Source organism: Myxocyprinus asiaticus, chromosome 50 (genome assembly GCF_019703515.2).
Source record: "Myxocyprinus asiaticus isolate MX2 ecotype Aquarium Trade chromosome 50, UBuf_Myxa_2, whole genome shotgun sequence".
NCBI lineage: Eukaryota > Metazoa > Chordata > Actinopteri > Cypriniformes > Catostomidae > Myxocyprinus > Myxocyprinus asiaticus.
In genome coordinates this window covers 12,309,556-12,337,460 of record NC_059393.1, presented here as the reverse complement: position 1 = coordinate 12,337,460, position 27,905 = coordinate 12,309,556, and the positions used below count along the sequence as shown (strand labels likewise).

The 27,905-nt window shown below is 38.9% G+C and overlaps 1 protein-coding gene across 11 annotated transcripts in view; it reads right to left on the bottom strand.

The window, feature by feature from the left end:
- LOC127439309 (serine/threonine-protein kinase Nek7) overlaps positions 1–27,905 on the bottom strand; it is a 103,234-nt gene that overhangs the window by 10,797 nt on the left and 64,532 nt on the right. For 7 of the 11 annotated variants that reach the window (XM_051695570.1, XM_051695569.1, XM_051695572.1 and 4 more), the window contains 3 exons: positions 22,792–22,900; positions 19,701–19,808; positions 13,459–13,553 (listed from right to left, as the gene is read on the bottom strand). In XM_051695570.1, coding sequence (XP_051551530.1) covers positions 13,459–13,553; positions 19,701–19,808; positions 22,792–22,900 — 312 coding nt within the window. Of the gene's footprint in view, positions 1–3,393; positions 3,527–6,857; positions 6,913–13,458; positions 13,554–19,700; positions 19,809–22,791; positions 22,901–27,905 lie in introns of those variants that run through there. The other 4 variants (XR_007896897.1, XR_007896896.1, XM_051695576.1 and 1 more) reach the window with 3 other exon arrangements.

The window sequence follows — 27,905 nt, the reverse complement described above, 5'->3', positions numbered from 1 at the left end:
CACACACACACACAAAAACAGACACCAAAGCTCAGAGGAACATACATAAACAGAATCTCAACCAGCAACAGTGCTGACACACATTCATACCCAGTGGACAAAAAGGAGCCACACCTGCTCAGAAACACACTCACATACATAGACACTCAAAACAAATCACAATCACTCATGCATACACAACAACGGGCACACAAAACAACTAAGAAAGAGACATAAACCCGTATGGTCACCCAGACAGTAAGACAAAAACAGACTCATTCTTTCAAATACCTTCCTGAACACAAGATCCTCACAACCTCCAGTGACGGGCTGCTCTGGCTTGCTACAATACAAACGCAGACCGGAATGTTTAGCCAATGTACTGCTAGCACGTGGTCCCACTGAACATACTTAAGGGTTGTTTTTATGTTACTCTAGTGGTAATAAACCTCAGTACTCAAGGGGGCAACAGAGTTCTCTTCAAATGACTGCGACATTAAAATGGATTCCAAACACTTTTTTATTTGAATGGAGACCAAAAGTTTTAAATGAAAGATTCTCATTAACTGTTGTACCGCCATGACAGTAATTGACCTGAAAGAGAAAACAGACCATAGAACTCAACAGTTTACGCTAATGCTTGCTATAGCAACTCTTGTGACAATGCTGAGAACGCAAAACGCACTGGCATTGCATAATGAACTGCACCCTGTAACATTTTGTGATGCAACAACACGTGAAATCAAGCTTGGTTAGACCGAAGTATTTGCAATCACACTTACATTTTTGTTGCTTTAGGGGGTCACATACCAGACGTGTCAGGCGGACGACACACAACATCCTAAAATTAGAATCCACTGAATTCTGTGAATTCAAGCATACCCACTGCCGTTGTTCTGCGAACAGCGATGGCACCCAGCAACAAATTCGGGGGCTGCTCAAAAATTCTTCCTTGCCACATTTTAATTAAATTCCATTAAATTTGACCCAAAGGGACATACACTAATGACTTTAGGATAGGCTAGAGCAGCGGTCACCAATTAGCCAGTCATGGTCCAGGTCTGGATCCGGACCCCGACTTCGTTCCATCCATACAGCGAGACATAATGACACAACGGTTGCCCCACCTTATCGTTTGTACAGTTTGTGTACAATTGAGCAGTGCATCAAAACAATGGATCTTTACACACCACAAGCACTCAGGAGCGTAGATAGCGCTGATCTTTCGGCAATTTTTTTTCTAGCACCAAATGCGCATCATACCCGCTACCCAGCTATAGACATGAGGTGCTGCATAAAGCCTGATTTACTGTATGAAGAGTTGCAAGCGTGGTTATTTTAACAAGAGCAGCAATATAGATATCGATACTGGCATCTTTCGCTAAAACACACTGTAGACAATGTGAATGAAGGAAAGTGAAACTATCATTATCTCTAAATTTAGCTTTATGAAACAGCATGTTACGAGCCTTTCATAATAAACTTGTTTCTTTTTTGTTTTGTTTTTTTTTAATTCATCAGAGATATCATCTCATGGATGGCAAAGAAAGACAACCAAAACTTTGAAATTACTAGTTAGCCTAGTGAAGTTCTCTGCTAATGAAGTTCCCTGCTTATGATGAAAACCAGGGAATGAAATTAGCACCCGCCACCCACCAAACACAGCTGTTTCACACGCAGTGGCAGGTAATTTTTGCTCATCTACCCGCCACTGTGGCAGGCGACCTGTAAAACAGCTCGGAGTGACAAATGACAATAAATACCTTTAGACACAAAGACACGCGTTTGAAGAAGCACACTTCATTATATTTTGAAGAATAGATGAAAGAAAAGCTGTCGATGCAGGTGTGTGATTTGTCATGTGTTCAGAGGTTTATTGGTTTTAGAGGTTTATCTATCTCGCGGAACACGCATATGAAGAGTTCTCACTATTTCATCTCTGTCAGTCATCTGGGAACAATTTGCAAGAATAGTGTTGTCTATGAGAACGCTGCATATGATCTCAGACCATCTCAGGCTGCAACGACATTGGGGCTACAGGTGAATTGTCAAATGTGTCATAATTCAGTACAGCCTCAGAAATAGCTCTTGAACAAGAAGTTTCTCGTCTGTGCTTGTCTACTTTTTAGCCTCCAATTGAATGTTGCTAATTTATCATTATGATAATAATAATAGCCAGGTATAATACATTATATTTTAATCTGAAAAAAACATTGCTGAAATATATATATATATATATATCTCAAATCTTATCTTTTAATATTCATATCCAAACGCCTTCGACTGATGAACTCCATGAAATATATTAATCTTTTGGTAGAAAAGATCCCTCAGACCCCACAACTTTGGCTGTCTCTGGGCCCCCAACATCCTCATCCCTCTCCAGTTTTGGAGACTATTTTGACTTTTTAGGATTTTTTTTCTTTCTTTTACAAAGTACTATTGCTGCCAAAGTGGAAATTTATATTAACTATTCCAAAAAATATATATATATTTCAGCAAGTTTGTCTTTTTGTGGTTTGACAGCTTCAATAAAGCCTGGACCAGTGGTTCTTAACTAGGGGACCTTAATACGACTTAAATTTAAATAAGTCATACTTAAAATTGAACAATATAAATGCTAAAAAAAAAAAAAAAAAAAATCAAGATGTACAACATAAAATCACATTTCTTTGTGTATTTTAACAACTGTTTTCATTGAAGAACATACATTTCTTGAAACTTCAGAAAATTCACCTCCATTTTTATTTGTTTTAATCCAATGACACTTCCGGATTCAGTTAGAAAACTGTAATTAGAACATTTGAAAATGGCAACTTTGTCGTTATCGCAGCAGATGTACCAGGAGAAACATCTTTGTGTACATGTGGGCTTTCAATATCGTCTTGCACAGTGGGGGGCCTTGGGAGTCAAAAATGTTGTGAACCACTGGCCTAGACTACATTTAAAGAAATTACATAATAAAATATGCCCTTTCTAATCTTTCAGTTTGTGTAGTTTTATTTTCGTACACCAACCTGCAAACTCATCAGCGTCACATTGACCACGTTTACATGCATTTAAGAAAATGGTTTATTCCAGGGTTTTAGCAGAAAGCGGCGTTCCGAAACGTCATGTAAACAAGAACGCTGATTTCCTTACACCGTTTAAGGGATTACGAGAAAATATTTTAATACATCTAGGTTTCTCTTGACGAGCACGTCTTAATGTGCTCATGTAAACACATAAGTGGCGTTCTGATGGGTGTTTGAAGAGTGCGTGGAACTGACCGGGATAACAAACGTAATAGGATGGAGCCCAACCACAAGTCAACACAGCAGAAGAATTTAACATTTCTGGGAGTACAGTGGGGAAAATTACATACACTATACACCATACCCATTTATACACATGAATGTAAAATACAGACTGTACCTAACGTCTGCATATTTGCACTCGTACACTGGGGGAATCCCGGAGTTTTATGTAAAACCCCCAATACTGCAATGCAATTCAGCTGCAGGTCACGATAGTAAGTTAAGGAAACACAGCAACAACTCTGGAATATCTGGGAAAAAAAGCAAAACAAAAGAGTAAAATATTGAAGCCTTCCTTGGATGCCGTGTGTTATTTACACAACTGTCGCTGGAAAATTATGTTGCTGTGGAGAAAGCTGCTAACTGACTAAGCCGCATGTATATGGAAGTAAAGAGTACGCTGCTTATACAGTGCATGTAAACGGGAACGCTGCTTTCTCGCAATAACCCGCTTTCTGGAGTCCATGTAACCATAGTCTTTGTTAATTCGTGAAGAAGTGCAAAAACCTTTGTGTGTAACTTGCCTGTATGGTGATTGCATTCACTGTTTTGGACTGCCACTTCTATGCACAACACTGACGCGTCTTATGTGTGATACCTGTGCTTTTTCCTACCTGTGATGCGACGCAGCGTGGCACTTCTCGTCCTGTGTGCAACCCGCTTTAACGTCTCTACCAAAAGAGGAGAGCTTGTGATTACAATAATTGATATTGATCTTTCTCTCGTCTCTTCGTCGAACTCTTTGCATGCCAATTAAATACATAATGAAGGTCCTCCGTAGCTTCATTCTCAGGAGCCAGGATAGAGGGCGTAGCGTATGAAAAGCAGACAGTCGTATTCAAGTGAGAAAACATGATTATTTCATCTTGCTCATCCTTTCGCACCATTCTTTAATGATATATTAATCAAATGGAGGCACTGGCAAGAGGAGGGAACACAATTAAATATGAATCCATATTCTGCGACTTGAAAAGTCTCTGTCTGATGTCACAAAACAGGCACCGACTTGTACGAACATCTAACGCGCGCAGTTATGTTTAAACTCCCTGGGTTTTCCGCTTGAAAAAAAATGAAGAAAAAAAATGGCCTCTCCTTTTCTTAGTAGCACTAACACCCCAAATTCCGAGAAGAAAAGTTTCAGACACGTGTTATGTTTGTAAATTTGCTGAATGAGTGTGCAGCGGTTAACAGTTTTATGCATCATTAGCAAACATGGGTGAGATAGCTCATCAGAATGTTAAGAGTTCTTTGGAGACAGCAGTGTTCTCATACGTCATTCTCCCAAAGCATCTTTAAAGAACATGAGTATTCCGCAGCCATACACGGCTGGTCCAAATTAATTCACTAAGCTATCAAATTAAAATCTGAGATCCGTGGTGAGAAGACACTAAGGTATACTGTGTAATCTATATTTGAATAGGATGCAAGGAGGGTTTGATTAGCTCAAACATCTTGACGGATGTTTGCTATTCAGGTGTGGGATAACACTTCCCAAAAAATCTGCAAAAACTTGTTTTATTTATATATATATATATATATATATATATATATATATATATATATATATATATATATATATACACACATATACACACACACACACACACAACATCCCAGTCTCCAAAAATTTAAGTGCAACACCACATCCTGAAGACCACGGCCTAAGCATTCTTTTTTAATGACAGAATATCATTAGCAGCACGTATCAAAAATGCAACACTCTTGCACTGCACTTGCACGTAATGCGTGCTAATCTGTTGACTTTACTGTGCTCGTTTATCAATCACATAGCCAACTCGGTTCTCATCTCTGGCATGGCCTGTGTTGTTGGTTATACTTGAAACACATGGTCGTAAACAGAGATTGTGACTTCACAGTTGAGCCTGGCTTTTAATTGTAAAACCTGGAGCAAGAGCCTGGCCTCGTGTTTTTGTGATGAAGGCAGATGCAACAGTCTCAGCCTCATATTTATGCCAACATAAATCCAAAACACCTTCAAGAATGGCTATTAAGCAGAGGTTTAAGAGGACTTCAAAAGGCCGAGCCAGACCGTGAGTGCAGAGATCCACCAATATGAACTTGGTCTGTCTTTAAAAGAGAGTGGAGACAGTGCAGGGCGGAAATAGCAAGGACACGGAGAGGGCCATCTGGGTAGCCAGAGAGCACCCTTTCATTTTCAGCATCATAAAACCCAACACCAAAACCAATTGCATGAATGCTCCAAGAATGTGTTAGGAGATCATAGAGCCACAGGAAATAGTATCTAAGTGTCTGACTCTTGAGAGCCGATGCCAGTATGATAACCACAAAGTTGCAATTGTATCAATGGCCAATATAATGCCAAAATATATGTGAAATGGCAATTGCAATTTAAGTATAGCAATTGAGATGCATTAAACATGCAAAAGGAGCTTCAGTTAATGGTCACATCAACCATCAGAATGGAGAAAAAATTTGATCTCCGTGATTTCGACCGTGGCATGATTGTTGGTGCCAGATGGGCTGGTTTGAGTATTTCTGTAACTGCTGATCTCTTGGGTTTTTCACGCACAACAGTCTCTAGAGTTTACCATATTTTCCAGAAATAAAGTCGCACCTGAATATAAGTCGCACTTGGTCAAAATCACATTGTTGAGAGAAAAAAAAAACACAGATAAGTTGCATCTGTGTATAAGTCGCACTGAAAGAGGTTGCATTAGGCAGGCACTAGGACCCGGAAGCAGCCGCCTGACCTCCATTCAGCCGTTCAGCAGCATGTCAGACGCGCTCCGTGGAGATTCCCTCAGGATTTATGCACCGTATCACAGTGTTTTCAGGCTTGTGTTTGTGTATCATGAAAAATATGTGACCAATAAGCCACATCTGTTGTAACTATGCTGTGAACAAATAAACATCTTTTAGTCTGTGAGAAAAGCAATACGCCTGTTGTATTCTATTTGTTTATTAACTTCAGCAGCTGTCTATCTGTGAACATTTCTGATATTTGAAACCCTGTTTGCTATGCATTAATTATCCTGTTCAGTGACTTAATGTTTTTACTATGAGTGTGAGGAAACGTCATTTTGTGGGCATGTGAGGAGTTGCATTTGACAGCGCAATAATGTCATGATGGGACAGAATAAATCATTTGTAAAGGCACAGTACTCTGAACAGGAACTTTAAAACAGGACTACTGTCTCAATGACTGAGGTTTTCATCTGTTTGTGTGTAAGCTTATGTGTTTTACTGTGCAGTGTGTTTGACCGGCTGACATCCGACATTAGTTAATAAACTATGTATAAAAGTCGCTTCTGACTATAAGTCACAGGACCTTTCAGATGATGTACTCAGAATGATGCAAAAAACATCTCAAAAGTTCAGCGATTACATTTTTTAATGTGTTAAAAAATTTACACAAGTGTTTTTTTTTTTTTTTTTTACTTCCAGAAACTTTACCTTAAATTTCCCAGCCCTAGAAATAATATATAAAATAACAACATTTGTGGCTTTATACAAGGTTCGATTAGAACATTTTGTATTCAACAGGAGTAGACAGGAACGTTTACAATCGTTTTTGAAGATGTGCCAATGTCAATTTCTCACCTATTCAGGAGGTCATTGAAGGATAGAAGTTTGAAGGATACTTTTTAGTGAATGCCTGCAAAAATTTGAAAAGTTTCACAGTAGTTAACCAAGTCTGTTGTTTCTGAATTTCCAAAATCGTACCCAAATATTCACCCAAACAGACCCTGTGACCCTCAATTCTACCATCCATCACAAAACCACACGTTTCCTCTATGTTTCATGGAGCTGTCAATAATTAGATGGAGCATGGAGTACAGTCCAGATCTATTGACAGATGCACTGTGGAGAGCACATGTCCCGTCTGCCTTGAAGGCCATTGGGGAGTCAACCCTAACTCTGGCCTTGTCCTGCACCCCTCCTCTTCATCTCAGGGCGGGCGGCCACATCAGCTGACCAAATGAGCTCCAACCGAGAGTGTCGGCATCAAACGGAATAGCAGATGTAGATGGAGGAATACAATGCACAGGTATTGATGATTTTCAATCGAGGCCTTGTGACCTCAACAGCTCCAACCACCCCCACCCTCCTTGCCTTAACCCCCACAACAGATCGACTAAAAGATTCATGCTCGCAGAATAAAGGAATTACATGCACACATATGACTTTCGCACAAAATTGATCAATGAAAGATGGCACAAGTCAGCAAATTACCAATTCAGAAGTTCAGCAATGCAATGGAGCATTGCAGCCAGCTCTTGATTTACAGTATCTAACAAGACAATGTTTACACATATACACACACACACAATGAAATAAATTATGAAACTGTGAACGCATACAATCTTTATATATACACACACTCACTGACACATGTATCTATATCTCAAATATTTGGCTTCAAATATTTTAAAAATAACTTGCTTGAACCAAACTAAATTTAGTCATTACATTTTTCGTAAAAAAAGAACAAAAAAGTGATAACTAAACAAAACAACAGTGTGGAGACACTGTTTAGAAAAAAAAAAAAAAAACATTACAACAGTAAAATACTTTGTAAATGTTAAATTAACTACTTGTATATAGGGCTGTCAAAATGATGGCATTACCATATGCGATTAAACATGTTTAATGCCATGTTTGTGTTTGTTAATGGATTCATTCAAGTTGACTGTTTCATTCTGCTAACTTCAACTCCAAACCCCACATTTTTTTTGCTGTTTACAGAGTCACAGTGACTTTCCCGCAACACCTATTTCAATGATTTCTGTTGAGTAGTGGGGACAATTTATGTGCGCCATTCCAAAAATAATCACTTAAAGAGGACGCGTTCTTGTGTTCAAATGAAACAAGACGCAGGTGTTTCAAGACACATTTTTAAAAGATGAAGGTGTTTTTTTTAACTTAATACTACATCTTTGAAATGCAGCTATCATGGTGCGAGATGCTGGAAAAACTGTACAAAAACAAACTATTTACAAAAACAGTTTAAAAACAGTGCAGTCGGACACAACACTGTGTGAATAGCCCCTTAAGAGCACTGTTGCACAAGTTGTATATACGCACATATATTCCTGCTACGAGTGTCATCCACAGTAATTGGCAAACCCAATAATTACACATTACCGTTTTCTTTCCTTAAAAAATAACTTGGGCTGTCGATCGGTTCATTATAAATAATTATATTTAAATAATTTCAAAAATAATATAAAATAAATATAATAGATAATTAAATAATTACAATACATTGCATTATTGTGATAATTAAAATACATTTTTGTGGCAGACAAGAAAAGCATTAATTAGGCAATGCAAAAAGCGGCTTAAGAAGGCAAATTAATTGTTTATTTCCATATTATTGAATATAAGCTTGCAGTTCACAGCAATCCATTTTGCAATTGAACTCTCAATCTGTCCGAGGAAGGATTAAAAGGCTTTATTAGGCTTTTCTAAGGACGTGTCTATAGCCCTATTCGGATGGGATTCATTTTCTAAAAGATGCTCGAGTTACAATTATTATCACCTGACATCTGTGATTTCATGTACTGATTTGGATGGGACTTAGATCTCTGTGTTTATTACAGAGGTGGGAGTGTCTGTTTTACAGATGTGGGTGTTAAACACATTGGATTCATTTAGGTGAAAAAATTATCTGTTTAAATTTAAAATTACTTATCACTTTTAAAATACATTTTAAATAATGAATTATTAAATGCATTGATTTAACCTTAATTTATTAACTTTACATGATAAATTACTTAATATAAAAACCCTATTAAAATAAACTTCACATGAGTTTATCGAAGTGGCTGCTTATAATAAACCCATTGAAATAAACAATACTTATCTGTGAATTATATAATTATAACATTACATGATTGAATGGTGAAATTACGATGAGTATTTTACCTGACACAGAAATTACAGTGGCCAGTCTGAGCAGTTTCCACGATTTGGATTACCTTTATAATTTTCGTATTTTTCCATCGGATTAAAAAAAAAAAAAATCTACATCCAAATTGAAAGGCGTGCAGCAGGCATTCTAGACAATAGTTTGAGTAGGTCAAAATACATGAGGAGAAACGTTGTGAAAATTCAATAATCAGCAATCACAGACATTCAGATTCAGATGGGATTAGATTTCTAATTTGCTCTGGAATTTTTTACAGAGGTTTTGTGAGAACAACATAGCCTTGTCAGATTTGGACGGGATTAAAATCATAAAGTACATCTGTGAAACACGAATTTGTCTAACCTCCTCAGGGAAAACTAGTCCCGTCTGAATACGGCTCTACTTAACCTACGGCACCCCTTTATGGTGTTTTTTTTTTTTTTTTTTTTTTTTTTTCACACAGCATCCAACCACTGAAAAATAAAAATACAAATATGCTTTTGAAAACACTCAGTTATTTAAAAAGTTTAATATAAATATAAATATTAACAAATTTAATTTATACTATGTAGCTTTTAAGTGTTTTTAAAGGAAACATTGCTTCAAGCTTTTAAAGTAATTATTTAACAGCCAGCAATAAAATAGAGTAATAAAATAGAGAACAGAGTAAACAGTAGGGCTTTTCACACTTGAAATCATTAACCCCGGGTTATTCTAAACACCTGATAAACTGAACCTGGGTTACCGGTTTCTTGTTTCACATTATCCATACTTTACCCTGGATTAATATACCCTGGATTAATAATTAAAGGAGTAGTTCACCCAAAAATGAAAATTTGCTGATAATTTACTCGCCCTCAGGCCATCCAAGAAGTATCTGAGTTTCTTTCTTCATCAAAACAGAATTTAAGATTTTTAGGATTTCATTTCAGGCCTCCTCCTCTAAACAATGCAAGTGAATGTCCTCCATTTTTTTGACGGTCCAAAATTCATATTTAGGGTGCATCAAAATAATCCACATGACTCCAGTCGACAAATAAAGTTCTTCTGAACCCAAACGATTGAACTTATATACTTTTTAACTACAAATATTCGCTTCTGTACATCTCTGTGATGTGCGCTCATGAGAGGGATGACATAAGCTCATTGGTAAAGGTCACGCGTCACGTGGAGGAGGAGGCAGGAAGCGCGTCATTGTTTACAAGAGAAGGAGCACTGTAGAAAAGTTGAACTGTCTTTGCTGTAGATTTGTATTTGTACAAATGTATTGTTCAAAATGCCTCGCTAATTGTTTCCAACGGTGGGATTGCTATGGTCCAATCGTGGCTGCACAGGCTCTCTGCCTCTGTTGGTATTGGTTGGCATTTACTACATGTGCACCACCATGTCTCCATAGAGCTCTGCCTCCCCGAGACTTGTGATTGAGCCGCTGCTGCAGCCTCCTCCATCTCCCTCAGTTCCTCATCGGTGTATTCGGGCTCAAATAGGTAGGATTGGGCGAAAAACTCCATCTCCTCTTCTCTTCTAAAATCAAAATCCTCCGACATCGTGTTTGAAATGGTTTTGGACTGTTTTGGTTTGTGAACGGCACTTGGTCTGTGGTCTGTGCAAGTTTCTCTTGTAAACAATGACGCGCTTTCTGCCTCCTCGTCCACGTGACACGTGACCTTACCAACGAGCTTACGTCATCCCTCTCATGAACGCACGTCACAGAGATGTACGGAAGTGAACATTTGTAGTTAAAAAGTATATAAGTATTGTTTTGTTTCTAAAAATAATCAATCATTTGGGTTCAGAAGAACTTTACAGTATTTGTCGACTGGAGTCTTGTGGATTATTTTGATGCACCCTAAATATGCATTTTGGACCGTCAAAAAATGGAGTACATTCACTTGCATTGTTTAAAGGAGGAGGCAAGAGGTCAGGGTTTGAAGTTTCTACTCTATCGGTCATGCGATCTCTCATCGTACAAATTCAAGGAGTTCACCAAGCATGAACTTTGGTACACAGCATATTATGGATTTTTTTCACATGAGCTTGCGTTTCTGGTCTCCCACATTCAGATGCGTTTGAATGTGAGTGAATGGAGCGCAAAGTGTGACCGCCCTTTAAGGACGATTTGTCAAGGTGAAACTAGTTTGGAGTTGCGCTCCGTTCAGCTGTGTTTGAACGCAAGAACACGTCCTCATCTTGTGCTGTCTGCTATCAGTAAAGTGTGGTTTGTTTTCTGTACAGCTGCGCATTGCCTGTTCAGCTGGAGTTGCACTTACTGAACCCTGCTGACTGAGACTCGTAAAAACATGAAAATGATCTTTCCTTATTATCGTCCGGGGACATGATTACTTGTTTTAAATTTCTGAGTGCATTATTTTTTATATAATTAACTGCACACTGAATTAACACATTAAATCGACAGCCCTAAATATTAAATAAATTTAAAGTCGAAGAGGTGGCCTTGTGGTAAGTGCAAATGCTCCAACATACTGAGCTCAGGGGACACCTGGATTCGAGTCCAGCCATGGTCATGTTCCCAATCCCAGTTCCTTCTTTCTCACCCCTTGATTTCCTGTCTCTCTAATACTATCTACATAGATAAATGGCAAAAATAACAACTGACAGACCAAATATAATAATAATAACTAAAGAACAACATAGTGAAGGGAAAAAAAACAGCTTGCCTTGCAAGCGTTATTGTAACATCACACGAACTGCCGGCGGCTTCGCCTATCATCAGATCTGTCAATCAAACAGATGTCAATTCATCACCTCCCAGGTCACATGACCCACTGGAAGCAAGACAAGATGAAAGTCTTTGTGTACCACAGGGCGACAGCAGCGATCTGTTCAGGGCCGAGCCCGGAGCTGGCTTCAACAGAAGCTTAAGAGATCACAAATGTTCCACGTTTGCCTTCTCCCCGCACTTGGCTGACCCATGGCCACTACCAAGTAGGGCAGACTGATCACACTGATGGGCCTGGTGCATTATGGGAGACTAATTAGTGCCAAGAAACACTGTCTCCAAGCAGCGGTGAACTCACATGGTTGTTTTTCAGCCCCAGGCACTTTGGGAGGTGTAGCTTCTGGTAAGCTTCCCCCCAAAAAGAGGCAAAGACGAGATGAAGAAAAAAAAAAAAAAAACACTCAGGGGAATTCATGGGATTGAATGGGTACCGAATTAACAATGTGTCTATTTCCGCACTGCGAGTGTGAATCTGTGCCTGCTTGTGTGTGTGTTTATACAGCGGTTTTTGGTAGCAAGCACGTCCCGTGGGATCGAGCATTGTGTCATTTACGGATTGCTGCTACCCATTTCAGGTGGCCCCAGTCACCTGGTTAAGAGGAAATAGAGGCCAAAAAGTGTGCAGACAAACACAAAATGCCCACTTTTGAACCGGGCACAACAGTTTCGCAAGCTCTCTGTTATGTAACAACTCACACTACCTGAAGGTTAAGGTATTTATGTGTAACACAGTACAAAACTAAAGCCAGTGTATACTGCAATCTTACTCCATGTCATAAACTGACGCAATGCGATAAGATTCCAGCAACAAGCAATTTGTCTGTCCACTCTGCAATGCGATAATACTGGCGATGCAGCATAATCACAGCCAATCAGAATATATTTGATTAGAACCCTAACCATGTTTAATGTAATGTTATGAGGAGTGGGATTTTGGACCAGAGCAAAAAAATTTTAAAGCAAGTGATCAACAAAATGTCCTGTCGCTCATCACTTGCTATGGTCAGTTAGCACAAAAACTGATTAACATCTAAGACATAACTTTTATCGTGTCATGTCTGGTTAGGACAGTGTTAGTGCTTCTGGTTAAAACATGTTTCAAAGCACACAAAAAAACCCTGCTGCCCTCCTTGCAACTTTATCTTCAATTTGAAATGCGGGCCAAAGTGAAAACTTCTGCCCTGGGTCTAATGGATCGTAGTCCATTGTGTCATTGAGAAGTGTATGCTATAAAGACTAATCAAAGCAGTCAGTATCATTTCAGAGCAAGAACAGAACATGTTATCTAAACCACATGTAAATGTCATTCAAATTTCCCCATCAGCTTCAGAACGTACTCCAGGTTTCCTATGCTGGTACTGTTTACCTCAGAGTACAAAACCATACTGTAATTTTTACAACAGACAGCATGGTCAGAGTCGCGGTGTAGGATTGCGTCTCACAAAAAAAGACGAACAGTGCTGGCAGAAGCTTGGGAAGAGAGAGAGGGTGGGGGATGTATAAACAGAGGGAGGGGATAGGGAATGTTGGGATGGGTATCTATACCTTACCTCATAGAGCAGGCAGCCTAGCGACCAGATGTCAGATTTAAAGTTATATCCGTTTTCGTGTATTCGCTCGGGAGACATGTAATATGGGGTGCCCACTGGAACAGAAAAAAAAGAGATAGAGACAGACAGATTGAGGGAGAGAGAGAGATAGCAAGAGAGAGAGAGAGAGAGAGAGAGAGAGAGAGAGAGAGAGAGAGAGTTAGTCGGTGTCTGTTTTGCAATGCGTGGAGTTCATCCATGGATGCTTAATTGACAATGGTTTCAGACTGAAGAGTTTTAGATGATTAAAGTGAGGTTAGTTACGACAAAGAGAGAAACAAACCCAGCAATGCATGTGTGCAGTGTGGGGTGAGGGTTAAAATACATTTTAATGGTTCAGATATTGACAATAAAGAGCGCAATCGAATACCAAACCATTGACAGTAGCTAAATTTCTACCACTGACAATTTTAAGTGCTCACTTCTGAATCATAAGGAATTTAAGGATTCTGGTTCTGATTCTGATTCCGCTTAACAGTTCTGATTAACAAAATTATATTAATCAGGATCGTTAAGTGGAATCGGAAACAGAATCAGAATTTGTTAAGTGAAAACAGAACCAGTATCCGAAACCGTTAAGTGGAATAGGAATGGGAAGCAGAATTGTTAAATAGTTAAATTCTTTACAAATCCCATCCCTTATTAGTAAAGAGTTTAACCATTCCAATTCCTTAAAGATTCCATTACTAATGTTAGTACATCTGATTCAAACCGATAACTTGAGACTAATTTGAGTTTTTAGACTGATTCAATAAAATGAACCAGCTCGTAATGTTCTCCGTTCCCACCCTATTGCTGATAATGTCACAATTTAAACACAGCTGATGTTAAAATATTTCAGGAGGTAATCCTCAAAAAGCTTGTTTGACTGCAGTTTCAGAATACAGCGTAACCACTTTTGAGTATAATACTGCAGGAAATATAAGTTTTACTACAAATCGGTTTACTGGAACCATGGCACAACATGTAGGCTGTTTGAGATGCATGATCTTGCACTAACACTGGTTGGTTGCAATATTTGGGAATTTTAAAAATATACATGTAACTTGTAATTTGGGAACAGTGATAGTTTTTGACATTCCGAATTATGAGTTGTACAACAGCTTTTACAAATGAAGCCGAGTGCTGTGAATGTTCATGAATGCATGTAGGTGGGTGATGAAGAGAGTTGAGGGGGGTTTCAGGACTGTCTGTGAATGTGAGTATTGGGGAATCAAAATCTTGGCTTACATTAGAGTAGATTGAACATCTCTCATTCACTTCTCATTACAAAAGAACCTGAATGATTTACAACAGGAGCCATTCAATACTGCCAGATGAAATTTTAATCAACTCAACATTTTTTACCTTCTCCACACACTCAAATTCAATCAAACCAAAAAGGGACAGAAAAAGTCTTCCATTGTCCTGCCATGGTGAGCAATTCTTCCTCGCTGCCACAGGAAGGTGTAGGTCAGCTAATGCTCTAAGGGTTTTAGCCAGAGCTGTAGTAGAACTTTCCTATCAGATGATTGCTCTCTGTTGTGCGTGGATAATACGTGATGGCTAACCACACATGTATGCTGGTTTGGTCTTACCTTACTCATTGTTGTTTTCAAAGAACTTACTTGCTGATAATAAGAGATATTCAAAATCTGACATGTATTTTTCCTAAAGTCAAAATTACCTAAACTTATTTTACTCCCATAATGTGACCTACCAAATGAAAAAAAAAAAAGAAAAGCAGGACGAGGCCTGATTTTATCCATCGGGAACTTATTGGATCTTGAAAAGTGGGTGTTCCATACCAGAATGGAGCCAGACATGAATGTGACTTTGTAGTTGATTGAAACACCACTAGCACCCACTTTTGAGGATGCTTTATGACAGCAACATGAAGGCCGAAAGTCAAATTAACTTTTCAGAGCATTTTAACGTATCCTAATGGTAATGCTTCTTCTATCATTAATTGCCATGACCGCCATTAAATTAACATTAACTGCCATTACATTATTACGTTAACTATTTGATTGATTTAGAAAGGCTACCAACAACAGTAGCCAAAACAATATAGTGCACAATAGAACATATATTAATAAAGTACAAAGGGTCAATTTTGATCACAAGTTGTCTTTAAGTGAAGCAACTTGCATGCACAAGGCTATTCTCAAGCAGAAGGTAAACAACATGTTTAAGTACCATGACGTCACACATGTATAAAAGCAATGAGACTCACACCATGACACACGTGAGACTGAGCAGAGTGTCAGGTCACTTAGTTTGTGGCTCTGCACAAAAGTGTGGGTAATTGGCAGTGACTAATAGCCATCAGGCAGAAGAGCGAGACCCAAGAGGCCAGTCAAACTCCCTAAAGCCATGACGAGCTCCTTTCTGTTCAGAGACTGTGGCCAACCAGCCAGCCACCGTGAAAGATTGATGATAGAAAGAGGGAGGGGTACCAAAAAAAAGAATAGAGTAAAATCTAGAGAGAAAAAAAACATTCTGACAAATGCTTGCGGTTTACAAAAGTTTAGCCTTGGCACAAACAGCTCAGATCTGACAAAGCGTTAAGAAGTCTCAGGTGGTGAGAACAAGAGCCAAAGCAAACGTCTCGACACCAAACAGCGTCAGGATGGCTAGGCAGGTAGCGGGGCTGAGGTTGAAACACTTACTGAGAAAAATACAGGCACAAACATGGCCCTTCACTTCTACCGTCTCGCCCTATGATGTTATGTGTATGTCAAACCGATCAAGAGCCTTTATTTTTATACGCGTAGAGGAAATTCATACGGATGATGCTACAGTGTTCGGGAAATTCCAACTGGCATCAGAGGAATATGATTTGTCACTATTTTTGATTTCAAAAGCTTTAAATATATGATTACATCCTTGATGCTCCAGGAAAAAATAAAATGTGACCTTGAAACTGAGAAAACAGTAATTAGAAATAGTAATAGTAATCGACATTCATAATTAGAGACTTGAAAAGAATTGTCTCCTCTTATGCCCAGCGCTACAGAGCAACTATTCCAGCAGCACAACAAATTAAGAGTGCATTACTTATTCATGCAAATAAATTGTACATCGTGTTGGGATTCATTTCCATTATTATGAATTATGACACGATGATGCATTCTTTCAGAAATGGGCTGAGGTCCTTTTTGCATGCCAAACAAACTGAAAAAAGAGATTACTATAGACTCTCAATGGAACAATAATTACGCAGAAATTAACGAGCATGTTTAATTACAAAAGAAGAAGACCCCACAAATGTAAAATGCTCATCTTTATAGGTGAGAGGGATTAAACAGAAAATCTGTTCATTCCTGTTAACTCCTCAGACCTCTGAATCAAAACGTCATTCTCCGTCACCTCGAACCCCTTGGATAAAACACTAGCATGTAATTAGCACCTTTCTCGGCGTTAATTGCAAAATACAGGGGCTCGGGATTAACGTGCTTTTCCTTTTTATTTTAATTCTTTTTCATTGTTAAGTCTCTCACTGACTTTCTTTTGTTTCCGATTCCATCTTAAAAAGCCTCCTTTTTCAGCTTCCCCACTCTTGCCACCTTGCTTAATTTAAAGGCTAGGAAGCCTCTGGCGGCAAATGTAAAGAAGAGCTAGCTTTCCTTTCTTTCTGTCTTTCGCTTTGTTTGTATCTGTGGGCTGCAGAGCCACACGGAGACAGAGTTAAAAGGCTAGGGCTCGGCTTCAGAGGAGAGGAATTGACAGCCATGGAAAGGCACTTCCTGGACCTCCATCCAACGCGCATCCCAGAGTTCTACCGTGGTGGTTTGTCTCATTACAGGCTGAACTGTCAACCCCCAAACCGTACTGAAGCAACCCTGCACCCTCCACCCTAAACCGCCCCCATGCAGGGAGAGAGAGAGAGAGAGAGAGAGAGAGAGAGAGAGAGAGAGAGAGAGAGAGACGATGCAAAGGGGAGGGGAGAGATTGAGCGAATGCGAGGAGGAGCGAGAGAAAGCTTGAGAGAACGCGAGCAGGAGTGGGAGGCTTTGGTCTACCTGCCCGGAGGGAGACACAGATCGAAGGTCTCTTTGCTCATGGGTGAATTTAACCTGCCATGTAGAGAGTCATGAATTTCATACCCTGCTATGGCTCAACCTTGAATCTTTGTACGGAGAGCCCAAGCCTTTGGGACAAGTGACAGAGAGCCTGCAGAAGACTTTCTCTCGCTGTACTAACCCAACACCTCTTTATGATCGTTTTACATTCCAACTGTCAATACTAAAACATCCCAGGAGAAGAATTCTGGGTGCATGAATAAATAAATAAATAAAGGTGTGGAGGTAGATAGGTAGGTAGCTAGGTAGATAACTCTACAAAAGACCACTGGAACTAAGGTGGTATGATGCACTGGGCAAACCTGATGCATTAACTGTTACAAATCATGTTAGGGTCTTAAAAAAGCCTTGTTAGGGATCCCTAACACAGCAGTCTGTAAATGATACCATGAGGCACCGGCCCAGGGAGCAGGTGCAAATGAATGATTTGGTCGTACGGATCCAGTGGCTCTAACGAAGACGGTCCAAGCGTTCCCCAGCTGACTCAGACACCATTTTGACATGATTAAGCAGTGCTCTGATTAAGCCCTGAATAGAGAAGCCAGACTTACTTTGAATGTGTAAGTCTAGAGTGATGTGTCCTGTAGAGGGCGCTGTGCACTCAGGTTTTTAGGATGCAGTCACACTTATTTCCTGACTCAGAATGTTATTTTCAGCTCAGGTGAAAGCAACAAGCTTACAAAAGTAAGACGAACACACACTGTTAGGTTATTTCTTGATACTTTCAAACACTTTCTTATTTGCACTGACATCGTACTTATCAACACGTTGACAAAACATAATACCATACTCCTACACACTCTACAATCCACAGTTGGATATTTTGCCTATGTATACATTTATATGCTATTTTTTCTGTTTCACATAATGTGCACTTTGCCAATACAAGACAAACATCACGGCACAATACTCAACATGCTTTTCATTCTTGCTACATCCTAAGTGAATGTTGTGCATTGTCTGCATACTGCAACTTGTCAGCAACTCACTGAGCCAATTTTTTTATAATAAAAATTTGAAATAAACATTACATTCCAAATCACAATTACTACCATATTAATCCTGTAACTAGATTTTTCATTATCTGAAGAAAATGTGAGTGGTGCTTGCCCGTGGAAAACGTACCACCTCAATGCTAGGGGGTTGTGTGTGGTTGCTAGGGCATTGCAATGAGGTTGATAAGGCATTCTTTGTGGTTGCAAGGTGGTTGCTTATTAAACCAAGTCAAAAGAGCCCATCCCTAAGTCTCTATGATATCTTGGTCCCTAGATCCAGCTAAAAGTAATTCTTTGGGATTTTCCGCCATTTTTTATTTGCCAGGTGAAAATTTTCCAATTGCTTAAAATTTTAGGTACCGTTTATGTCCATTGCACAAATGCCACAGGACAAGTTAAGAGCTGAAGTGTAGTACTTAGGATAAGGGGTTTGTCCAAATTACTAGTTAAGAAAAATTAGATTTAAGATGTTCCTTAATGGAGTCACATAGCTTCAACAAATGCTCAAGTCTGACCTTGATGGTTGGAAACGTACTCTTTTACAGTAATACAAATGCTTATAAAGCAGAACTCAGGCTGTTAACAATTTGTATACTCTTGAAATGAGATTTTAAACAACAGGTCATCTTGAATATAAGATGTGTTAAAACAGCGCGTGGGCCGTGTTTTTCAGCTTAGAGTTCAGCATGTGGCGTAACTCTGCTACCGAAGCATGGCGTCATGACCGACACCTTTTTGGCAACTTTGCCGAAAAAGGGCGACACTGCCAAAAGGTTGCTCTGTCATGTGCAGTACAGGGTGTCTGGACACTGTTGGGTTCGTTAGGGATTCAAGATCCTTTCCTCACCCAGACATCAAATGTGTGGAGAGGTGTTGTGGGGTCAAGGCAACAGGAAAGCCCAAACTGCACAATGAAATGGATACAGTCACTGCCAGGCTTTGCTCTCAACTGGCCCCAGGGGCCGGCGGGAAGTCGCTTTTTTATAACAGACACATGGTTTTGCTCGCGGCAAGCCCTAATGAAACACATCCAGGCCCTACTGAGTAATTAAAGGGCCTTTCCGCTGTATTCAATCCTTATTTTCCCGTTTTCCAGGAGAGACAAACGGAAAGAGACAGACAGAGTGAGGGAGGGTGTGCTTACCTAGAGAATGAGCCGCGGTGGTTTTGGAACTGAAGAAGCGTCCCAAGCCCAGGTCACCCAGTTTCACCACTCCAGTGGCTGTGATGAAGACGTTAGCGGGTTTAATGTCTGTAGCAGGAATAAACGCTGGTTTTAGTGGTGGATCAGATACAGAGGCCAAAGAAAATATTTGAACATTAAGTCAAACTTAAAAATGCTAATTTTATGGCATAAGATCCATGTTGCATTAGTAAACAAAAAAAAAAATGCAAATAAATGATGATGGATCTTTTCTTAGAACTTTTTCAGCCATTTTTTTGCACTTGTCGTTCATCACATCGAGTAACACTTTCCACTAAGCTTGACATATAGAACGTATTCATATCCTTTTTTGTCTTCATTTTGAACAGTATCTATACATTTTTTTAATAAATTAAATCCTAACAAACATCTTTTTGTGGAATGTTTTGCTTGAAAAGTGTGCTTGTGCCATCTTGCTTTAAAATAAACTTTTGATATTTTGTTATATAATGCAATGATATGTATATAGATAGATAGATAGATAGATAGATAGATAGATAGATAGATAGATAACACCACTGTTCTGTTCATTTTTTACCCTTTTAAGAAAAAAAACAATTTTGTATTTGGAAAAAAAACAAAATCTTCCTTTGGATTTTACTTTTATATGTATGCAATGTCAGGGTCTTTTAGGTGGTTATTAGGGTTTTGCTAAGGCATTACTAGGTAGTTGCTAATGCATTACTTAATGGTTGCTTACTGGCCTAAGTCAAAAGAGACCATCACTATGTCTCTATGACATCCTGATCACTAGATATGAGTCGGGACCATTTCGATGGAAGTCATGTATTGTTCACTTATTTTTTTGGCCGCCAGGAAGACATTTATATTTCATTCATAACATTTTTTTTATGTAATTGTTTCAAAAAGATGCAATTTGTAAATATTGTAATCTTTTTTTTTTTTTTTTTACTTGTAATGAGGGGTTTACTGTATACTGTATCTACTATAAAAGAATAGTACCACAACTGACATATAGGTGGCGCTCTTACCTGATGAAATGTTATTTTAGAAAGCTTGAGTTTAGTTTGAAAAACAAGCCTATTGCACTGTTCATGTTTATAATCAAAAGGGAGGTTCTGAAAATCTACTGTACTCTATCGGGTCTTTTTTGACCCGGTAAAGCAGAAGGCTTAAGTATGGCTTAAGTGGTAAAATAATTTTCAGGTCCACTGTAGATACATACTGTATAAGTAAGGGTGGGAGAGAAACACAACACTCAGGCTTAACAAAACAATTCCGATCCAAAAACCAAACAAAAATGCCGTAAATATATTTCAGGAAACTGAAGTTTAATAAAGTTTAACAGAAAGGTTACTATTAGCAATATATTACGCATCAGCTGGGCTTAAATCACTTTCAAGAGACAGCAGTGCACCGTTCAGAGCCAGAACACAGGAAGAGGGGGTGACACTGCTGAAAGCATGTGCTTTTCCGTTTGATGTCAGACACCTCTGAACATGAACTTTTCCAACAACACGCATGCATACATGCCAGACAGTTTAGAAGCTTACATTCTAGCTACAGAACAAGATGAGAATTGACTGCCACAGGCGTGAAAAACCACGCCGCAGGATTAAATTGCAGCATGCATGGATCGAGCAGGGGTTTTATTACCAACAGGGGAAATGATCGGAATTTATACCCATGGTCTATTGCTCAGATGCACACAGGTCTCGTATGTTACAATACTTCACCAAGAGTTGCATGAACATTGCCATGACCAGTTGTGTCATCTTGCTTGTTTTGAAATGGCAAGAGGATGATGCAATACACTCTGCAGTGTGTCTGGTCAAGCTTGTGCATAACAAAGACCATAGACTGTTGTCTGAGAGCTAATCAGAAGCAGCTCAATCAAAGTACAAAGAGTTCTGCATCTTCTTAACAGCAGTTCATGCACTGTAACATGCAATACTTCAAGAGGATTATAACAGGTTTCCCACACATTTTGACTAATGAATTTCTCTGACTTTTTCATGAACTTTCCAGTCGTTTAAGATTACTGGACAAGGATTTTAAAAAAAATTGTTTAAATTGCAACTGATTCACTGAGACCGATTTGTGAATCAGTTTGACAAATTCATTGAAAAAGGACCAGTTCAAAAGAACAATTTGTTCACAAATCAGACATCGCTACGGTTCACAAGAAAGTTCTATTCGATTTTCAATATAGCAGTTTCCATGATCTTTAAGATTTTGTTCATTTTATTTGACTTTCACAGGGTTGGAAAACACAAATTAAAAATTCCCTGATTTTCAGGTTTTCTGTGACCGTGGAAACCCTGTTATGATTGATGATTTCTGTAGTGAGGGTTCAGATTTAAATAGCTCATGTGCATCAGTTGCAGACATTTAAAGTGGACAAATCACAGAAAATATGAGTTTCCTTGCTCTTTCTAAATAAAAGATTTTGTACTATATGGACAAACCAGAGTTTCAGACTTTCGTTTTTGCAGCAGGGGAGTGTTAAGTTCATTAAACTGATTCAAGCCAATTACTCATGAGTCTTTTGACAGAATTATTAAAAGCCAGTGGCAAGACAAAAGAAAAATGCATTGTCCATTTATTGACATTGTATAACCTCATCACATTCATACAAACTTGCAATTCGGGTAAAATATAATTTATTTTGCCGAGGTGCTGTAGTAAGAGTGCAATGTCATCTCTGAAAAGCGGTGCAGGAAACATTCTGACATACAAACATTCAAAACAGAAAACTTTCTTCCATGTCCAACCAGACCATTTATTAAAACTAAGCTGCAAATATGGGTTATTCTGAAATCATAATGGTATTGACACCACAAAAGCAAATTGGCAGGGGTGTTGTGTCTCACTTCGCATGTGAAGAGGTTAGCCTATCATAATTAAGGTAAGCCTTGAAGGTAAATTAGCACAAACAGTAGAAATTATTTTTGACTAACATTAATGGAATAACATTATAAGAGGACTTCAGAAAACAAAAATAAATAGCTACAAAAGTATAGAGCACATGTCCCCTTTAAAGTCTACATGCAAAGGTGTGTGTGTGTACCTCTGTGCATGACACGACGGGAGTGCATGTGCTCTAGTGCACTACACAGCTGAACAAAGTACTTCCATACTGTCTTCTCAGGAATCAGCCGTCTTTGTTTCTTGAAATGCTGCAGGCAATAAACAAATAAATAAATAAATAATGCAATGCTCAGGCCAAAACAGACTTTTCATGGAACATGCAATCTCTGTTAACGTAAAACGTCAATGTTTTAATTTAGAACTTCAGCAGTCACCAGTGTTCAGCGTTAACTGTGCAATGACTCTTTTGATTATGCAGTTCTTTAAGCATAAAGTCATACCATTACTCACACAAAATAAGGGTGAGTAAATGATGTAAGAATTTATATTTTTGGGTGAACTATCCCTTTAGGACCAGATTTAACAAATCCTAACACTTGTCTTAATATGTGAAATGTCCCAGTTGCTCAGCATGGACATTATCTGGTACAATGAGTACAGCACAACAGGTTTAAAGTAGTGACTACGGATGTGAAGGCCTCTGGGCCTGACGATAATCTAATACAGGCTCTAGATTGAAAATCCTCAATAAACGTTCATTCCCTTTTCATTTGAAGCAACTAAAATGGAAAACATCTGAAATTTGTGACTACAGCAAGAGCCTTATGGGGAAAAAACATTTGGGGAGGCTTTCAAATGCACACATGCTTGGGACGATTGAGGTATTACAAGCACTGAGGAAAAGTCTCAATGTATGTCACAAAATGTAACTAGATAGGACCGACAAGAATTTAGCAGGCTCCTGGGAAAAGATGGTCTTGGTAGGAGAATAAAAACTGATGAAACTGTGCACTGTTACTGTGATTTCATTTTCAAAACTTTCTTATTAGGGACATTCAAACTGACCTGCTAAAGAATCATAAAGACCAATTTTCGAACCAGTTCATTAAAGGAATCGGCTCAAAAGACCGATCTGCTCACAAACCAGACATCACTATGGCTTGCAAGTCATTTTTATTCTACACAAGAGCAATATTTAGCAGACTAAACATTTTAGAGCAGAAAGAAACAAATGTATTAATAGTATTATATTAATATTATGTGTTCACTATAGAAATGTCCTTTACAATTTAATTTATTTCCATGACTTTTCAAGGCCAGGAAAAAAAAATATCTGTGGTATTTCTAGGTTTTTTTTTTTACTGCCCATAAGAACCATGAAAGAGTGAACCTGATAACTCTTTTGGAATGTTAACAGATGTTTTCAATATAGGTCGTCCGATAGTGGATTTTGCCAATACCGATAACTAAGGTGGAGAAAAAGGCTGATAACCAATTAATCGGCAGATTTTAGTTTTTTAAAATTGATTTATAGAATGTTAAAAAAAATGTTTAGTCTTTCCTAACTATGACTACATAGAGGCTACAAAAGTAAAACATTTAAAAAAATCCCAGATACAGTTTATTGTGCAACCGAAATCCCAATAACAACCAGAAAATGTGGTGCACAATGAAGGATTTTAACTATAACCAAGTCAGGAATACACTTTTATACACATCTATAGTTAAGTATTTACCAAATTAAGCTTATTATAGCCTATATTTGCCTGATTAAGTTTTTTTTTTTTTTTTATTTTATTTCACCAAAAATATTGGCAAATATCGGCATTAATTTTTGCCGATAACCGATAGTTCCAAAAAGCAACCACTGGCACAGAATCAGTAAAACAGCTATATCGGTCTACCTCGTTTTTAGTTTTCTTAACTGCAACATTTTCTTAAGTATGGGGAACTAGAGAGCGTTTTCAAAACGGTAAATTTATGGTGGAGAAAATGCCGTTACAGTGTCAATGAGAGGTATAAACCAAGCAAAATCAATGTGTTCTTAACCGAAAACACCTGTGAGGATGTGGCCTTAAGCAGAGGGATTAAATTATGTATGTACTTACCAATCATCTCTAGACATAGTCTGTGAGCATTTGCTTTGGCTATATCTATTAGTCAACTATACGTCTAAAACCGAATGCTTGTTTTCGATCCTATTTATCATCAAACACTTTTTTTAGTGCGTGTGGCGCTATATTTTACCTATTTCACAACAAAGTGCAACATTTGATGTAATGGAAAGGTTGCAGTAGGCTATTTAAATATTGGTGGCAATTCTAGACTGTACTTCACAAAATAATCAGTTATTCATTCTTTAAATCTTAAAAATGGCAAGTGCAATACAGCATCCAATAATCGTTTTTACAGAATTATGCAAAGTTTTAAAACTTTTAGAACCATGTCATCCAGTACAGTTTGCTTGCTGTGGATGAGGTCTTTGAGAGCACGACCTTGCTTCAAAGCAGAAATTAATATGACGTTACATTATTAATTAAGACAGAATTAAGCTTGCTTAGCAAAAACAACTCGGAAATTATATGACCTTTTCACATGCTGTCTCAATAATTGAGCCACCAGCAATGAGCTAAACCTCCTTGTCAAGGCAGTTAAATGGGGTAGGGAACGTATTAACAAAACAAAAAAAAGGAGATCCGCAGGTTATTTTAGGGCGACTTATTAGTTAATTGTATGAATGCTCACTTTGCCCATTTTGAGCCTTGTCCCCACCCGTACCTCTTCATAGAAATTATCAGAACGGCGGTGAGCATGCAAGTCTTGAGCCCCAGAAACCTTGGCCCACATCCAAACAAAGCCAGTGGATCTATTCTTCCCCTGCCTTTCCATTTGCATATCAGAGGGCTGTTTGATGTCAATGAGGGAGAGCGGCAGCCCCCTCTGTGCCTTTAAAAAGCAAACACGGCACATGCAATATTCTGTAAGTGCATGCAAATGAAGGGGCCATTTGATTTCATTTGAATTCTGAGATGGACAGAGAGAATTGGGGAGGGGGCTGAGAAAATCAAAAAGAATAAAAAATGTAAAATTTATGCATTCGGAGCTTCTGTTTTACATATGGCTCGATGTTCAGTCGTATTCGTTTCACAATGCTGTGGGGATTAGCCCTGATATACACCTTTGGAGTGACATTGTTTAATAAAAAAATAATACTAATTAAAGGGCTACGCGTGGAAAAAAAGGAAGGGCACGAGAGAGAAATCTGGCGGCGCAGCGGAGCAGACAGGAGTAGCTGACGGTCAGAATTTTTGCTGGCTGAAGACGGGAGTGCGTGATAAGATGCCTGTTACAGTCTGCCGTGTTGAAGGCATCGTCATACTAATCCTTCCTGTTCATCATTTACCAACGCAATCCTCCGCAAATACTAGAAAAGCTTTGTCTGGGAAGTTTGTTTGCAGCTAGAATTATTTATGCTGGTGGAGATTTGGCAGACGGGGGTCTTTACATGCAGGTCATTAAATGTGGAACATCAGGTTGTAAATGCGAGCTGTAGGGGTATGTCAAGACTCGTGAAAATGGGATGGGAAGATAAGCGAATCAAAAGTGCTGAATAGAGCTACATGATAGTAATAAATAATGTGATTCTTATAGTGTAACTAAAGGAATGCGATTGTACCCAAACACTGAGGCAGTGGATGGTAAAAGCTAGAGAGTATGATTTTGATCATCAAAAAAGCTACAGATGTACATTAGGGATTTGCAATCAATGACATAAAACAGGATTTGCTCTAACTAAAAATAACCTTATGCAGTGCATTCAGAAAGTATTCAGACCCCTTAGTTTTTTAAGTTTTGTTGCAGCCTTATGATAAAATGCTTTAAATTATTTTTTCACATCAAACTACAATCCATACCCCATAATGACAAAGCAAAAACCAGATTTTCAATAGCTTTGTAAATTTATTAAAAAGAAAAAAATGAAATATCACATTGACGTAAGTATTCAGAACCATTGCTATGACACTTGAAATTTAGCTCAGGTGCATCCCATTTCTCTGAATCATCTTTGAGATATTTCTACACTTTGATTGGAGTCCACCTGTGGCAAATTCAGTTGATTGGACATGATTTGGAAAGGCACACAGGTGAACACAGGGGTGAACAAGAACCCGATGGTCACTCTGGTTGAGCTCCAGAGATCATGTTTGGAGATGGGAGAAACTTGCAGAAGGACAACCATCACTGCAACACTCCACCGATCTGGGCTTTATGGCAGTGGCCAGACGGAAGCCTATCCTCAGTGCAAGACACATAATAAAGCACCTAAAGGACTCTCAGACTGTGAGAAACAAGATTCTCAGGTCTGATGAAACAAAGATTGAACCGTTTGGCCTCAATTCCAAGCATCACGTCTGAAGCAAACTAGGCACCACTCATCACCTGCGCAATACCATCCCAACGGTGAAGCATGGTGGTGGTAGCATCATGCTGTGGGGATGATTTTCAGCGGCAGGGACAGGGGGACTGGTCAGGGTTGAAGCAAAATACTGTCAGAAAGCAAGAGACCCAAGAGCAGAGGAACAGTTCACAGGACTTACTGACAATAAATTAGAACACAGCAGGGCTGGCGAAGCATGGGGTACCGACTACAGCAGGAAGGCGGTGAGTGTATTTGTAGATGTGTGTGCGTCGTGTCAGTGTAGAGAGCAGATCCGTGAGGAATCCTCCGTTGAAGAATGTGTGCAGAAGGACAAATGCAGCAGCAAACTGGAAGGTAATACAGATACATGGGACAGGACCAACTGAGGCAGAGAGCGAGGTGAGTTACTTGAACACACAACAACAATCTAGCAAAGATTATGACACAATGAAGGGTTTAAGTAGGCAGAGAATCAACAGAGAACAGGTGCTGTCAGCATGCTAATTAGTGGCATAATCAGCGTTCCCATGGAAACAATCAGTGTTTCCACGGAAACGCCATTCACGCACGCCGGCAGCACCTGAGACACATGAGGGAGAGAAAAACAAAACAAACAGAACAAACTGAGGAATTCACTGAGACCATGACAAATACAGAGATATCCTTAATTAAAACTTGGTCCAGAGCACTCAGGACCTCAGACTGGGCTGAAGTTTCACCTTCCAATAGTACAATGGCCCCAAGCACACAGCCAAGACAACGCAAGATTGGCTTAGGGACAACTCTGTGAATGTCCTTAAGTGGCCCAGCCAGAGCCCAGACTTGAACACAATTGAACACCTCTGGAGAGACCTGAAAATGACTGTCCACCGACGGTCCCCATCCAACCAGAC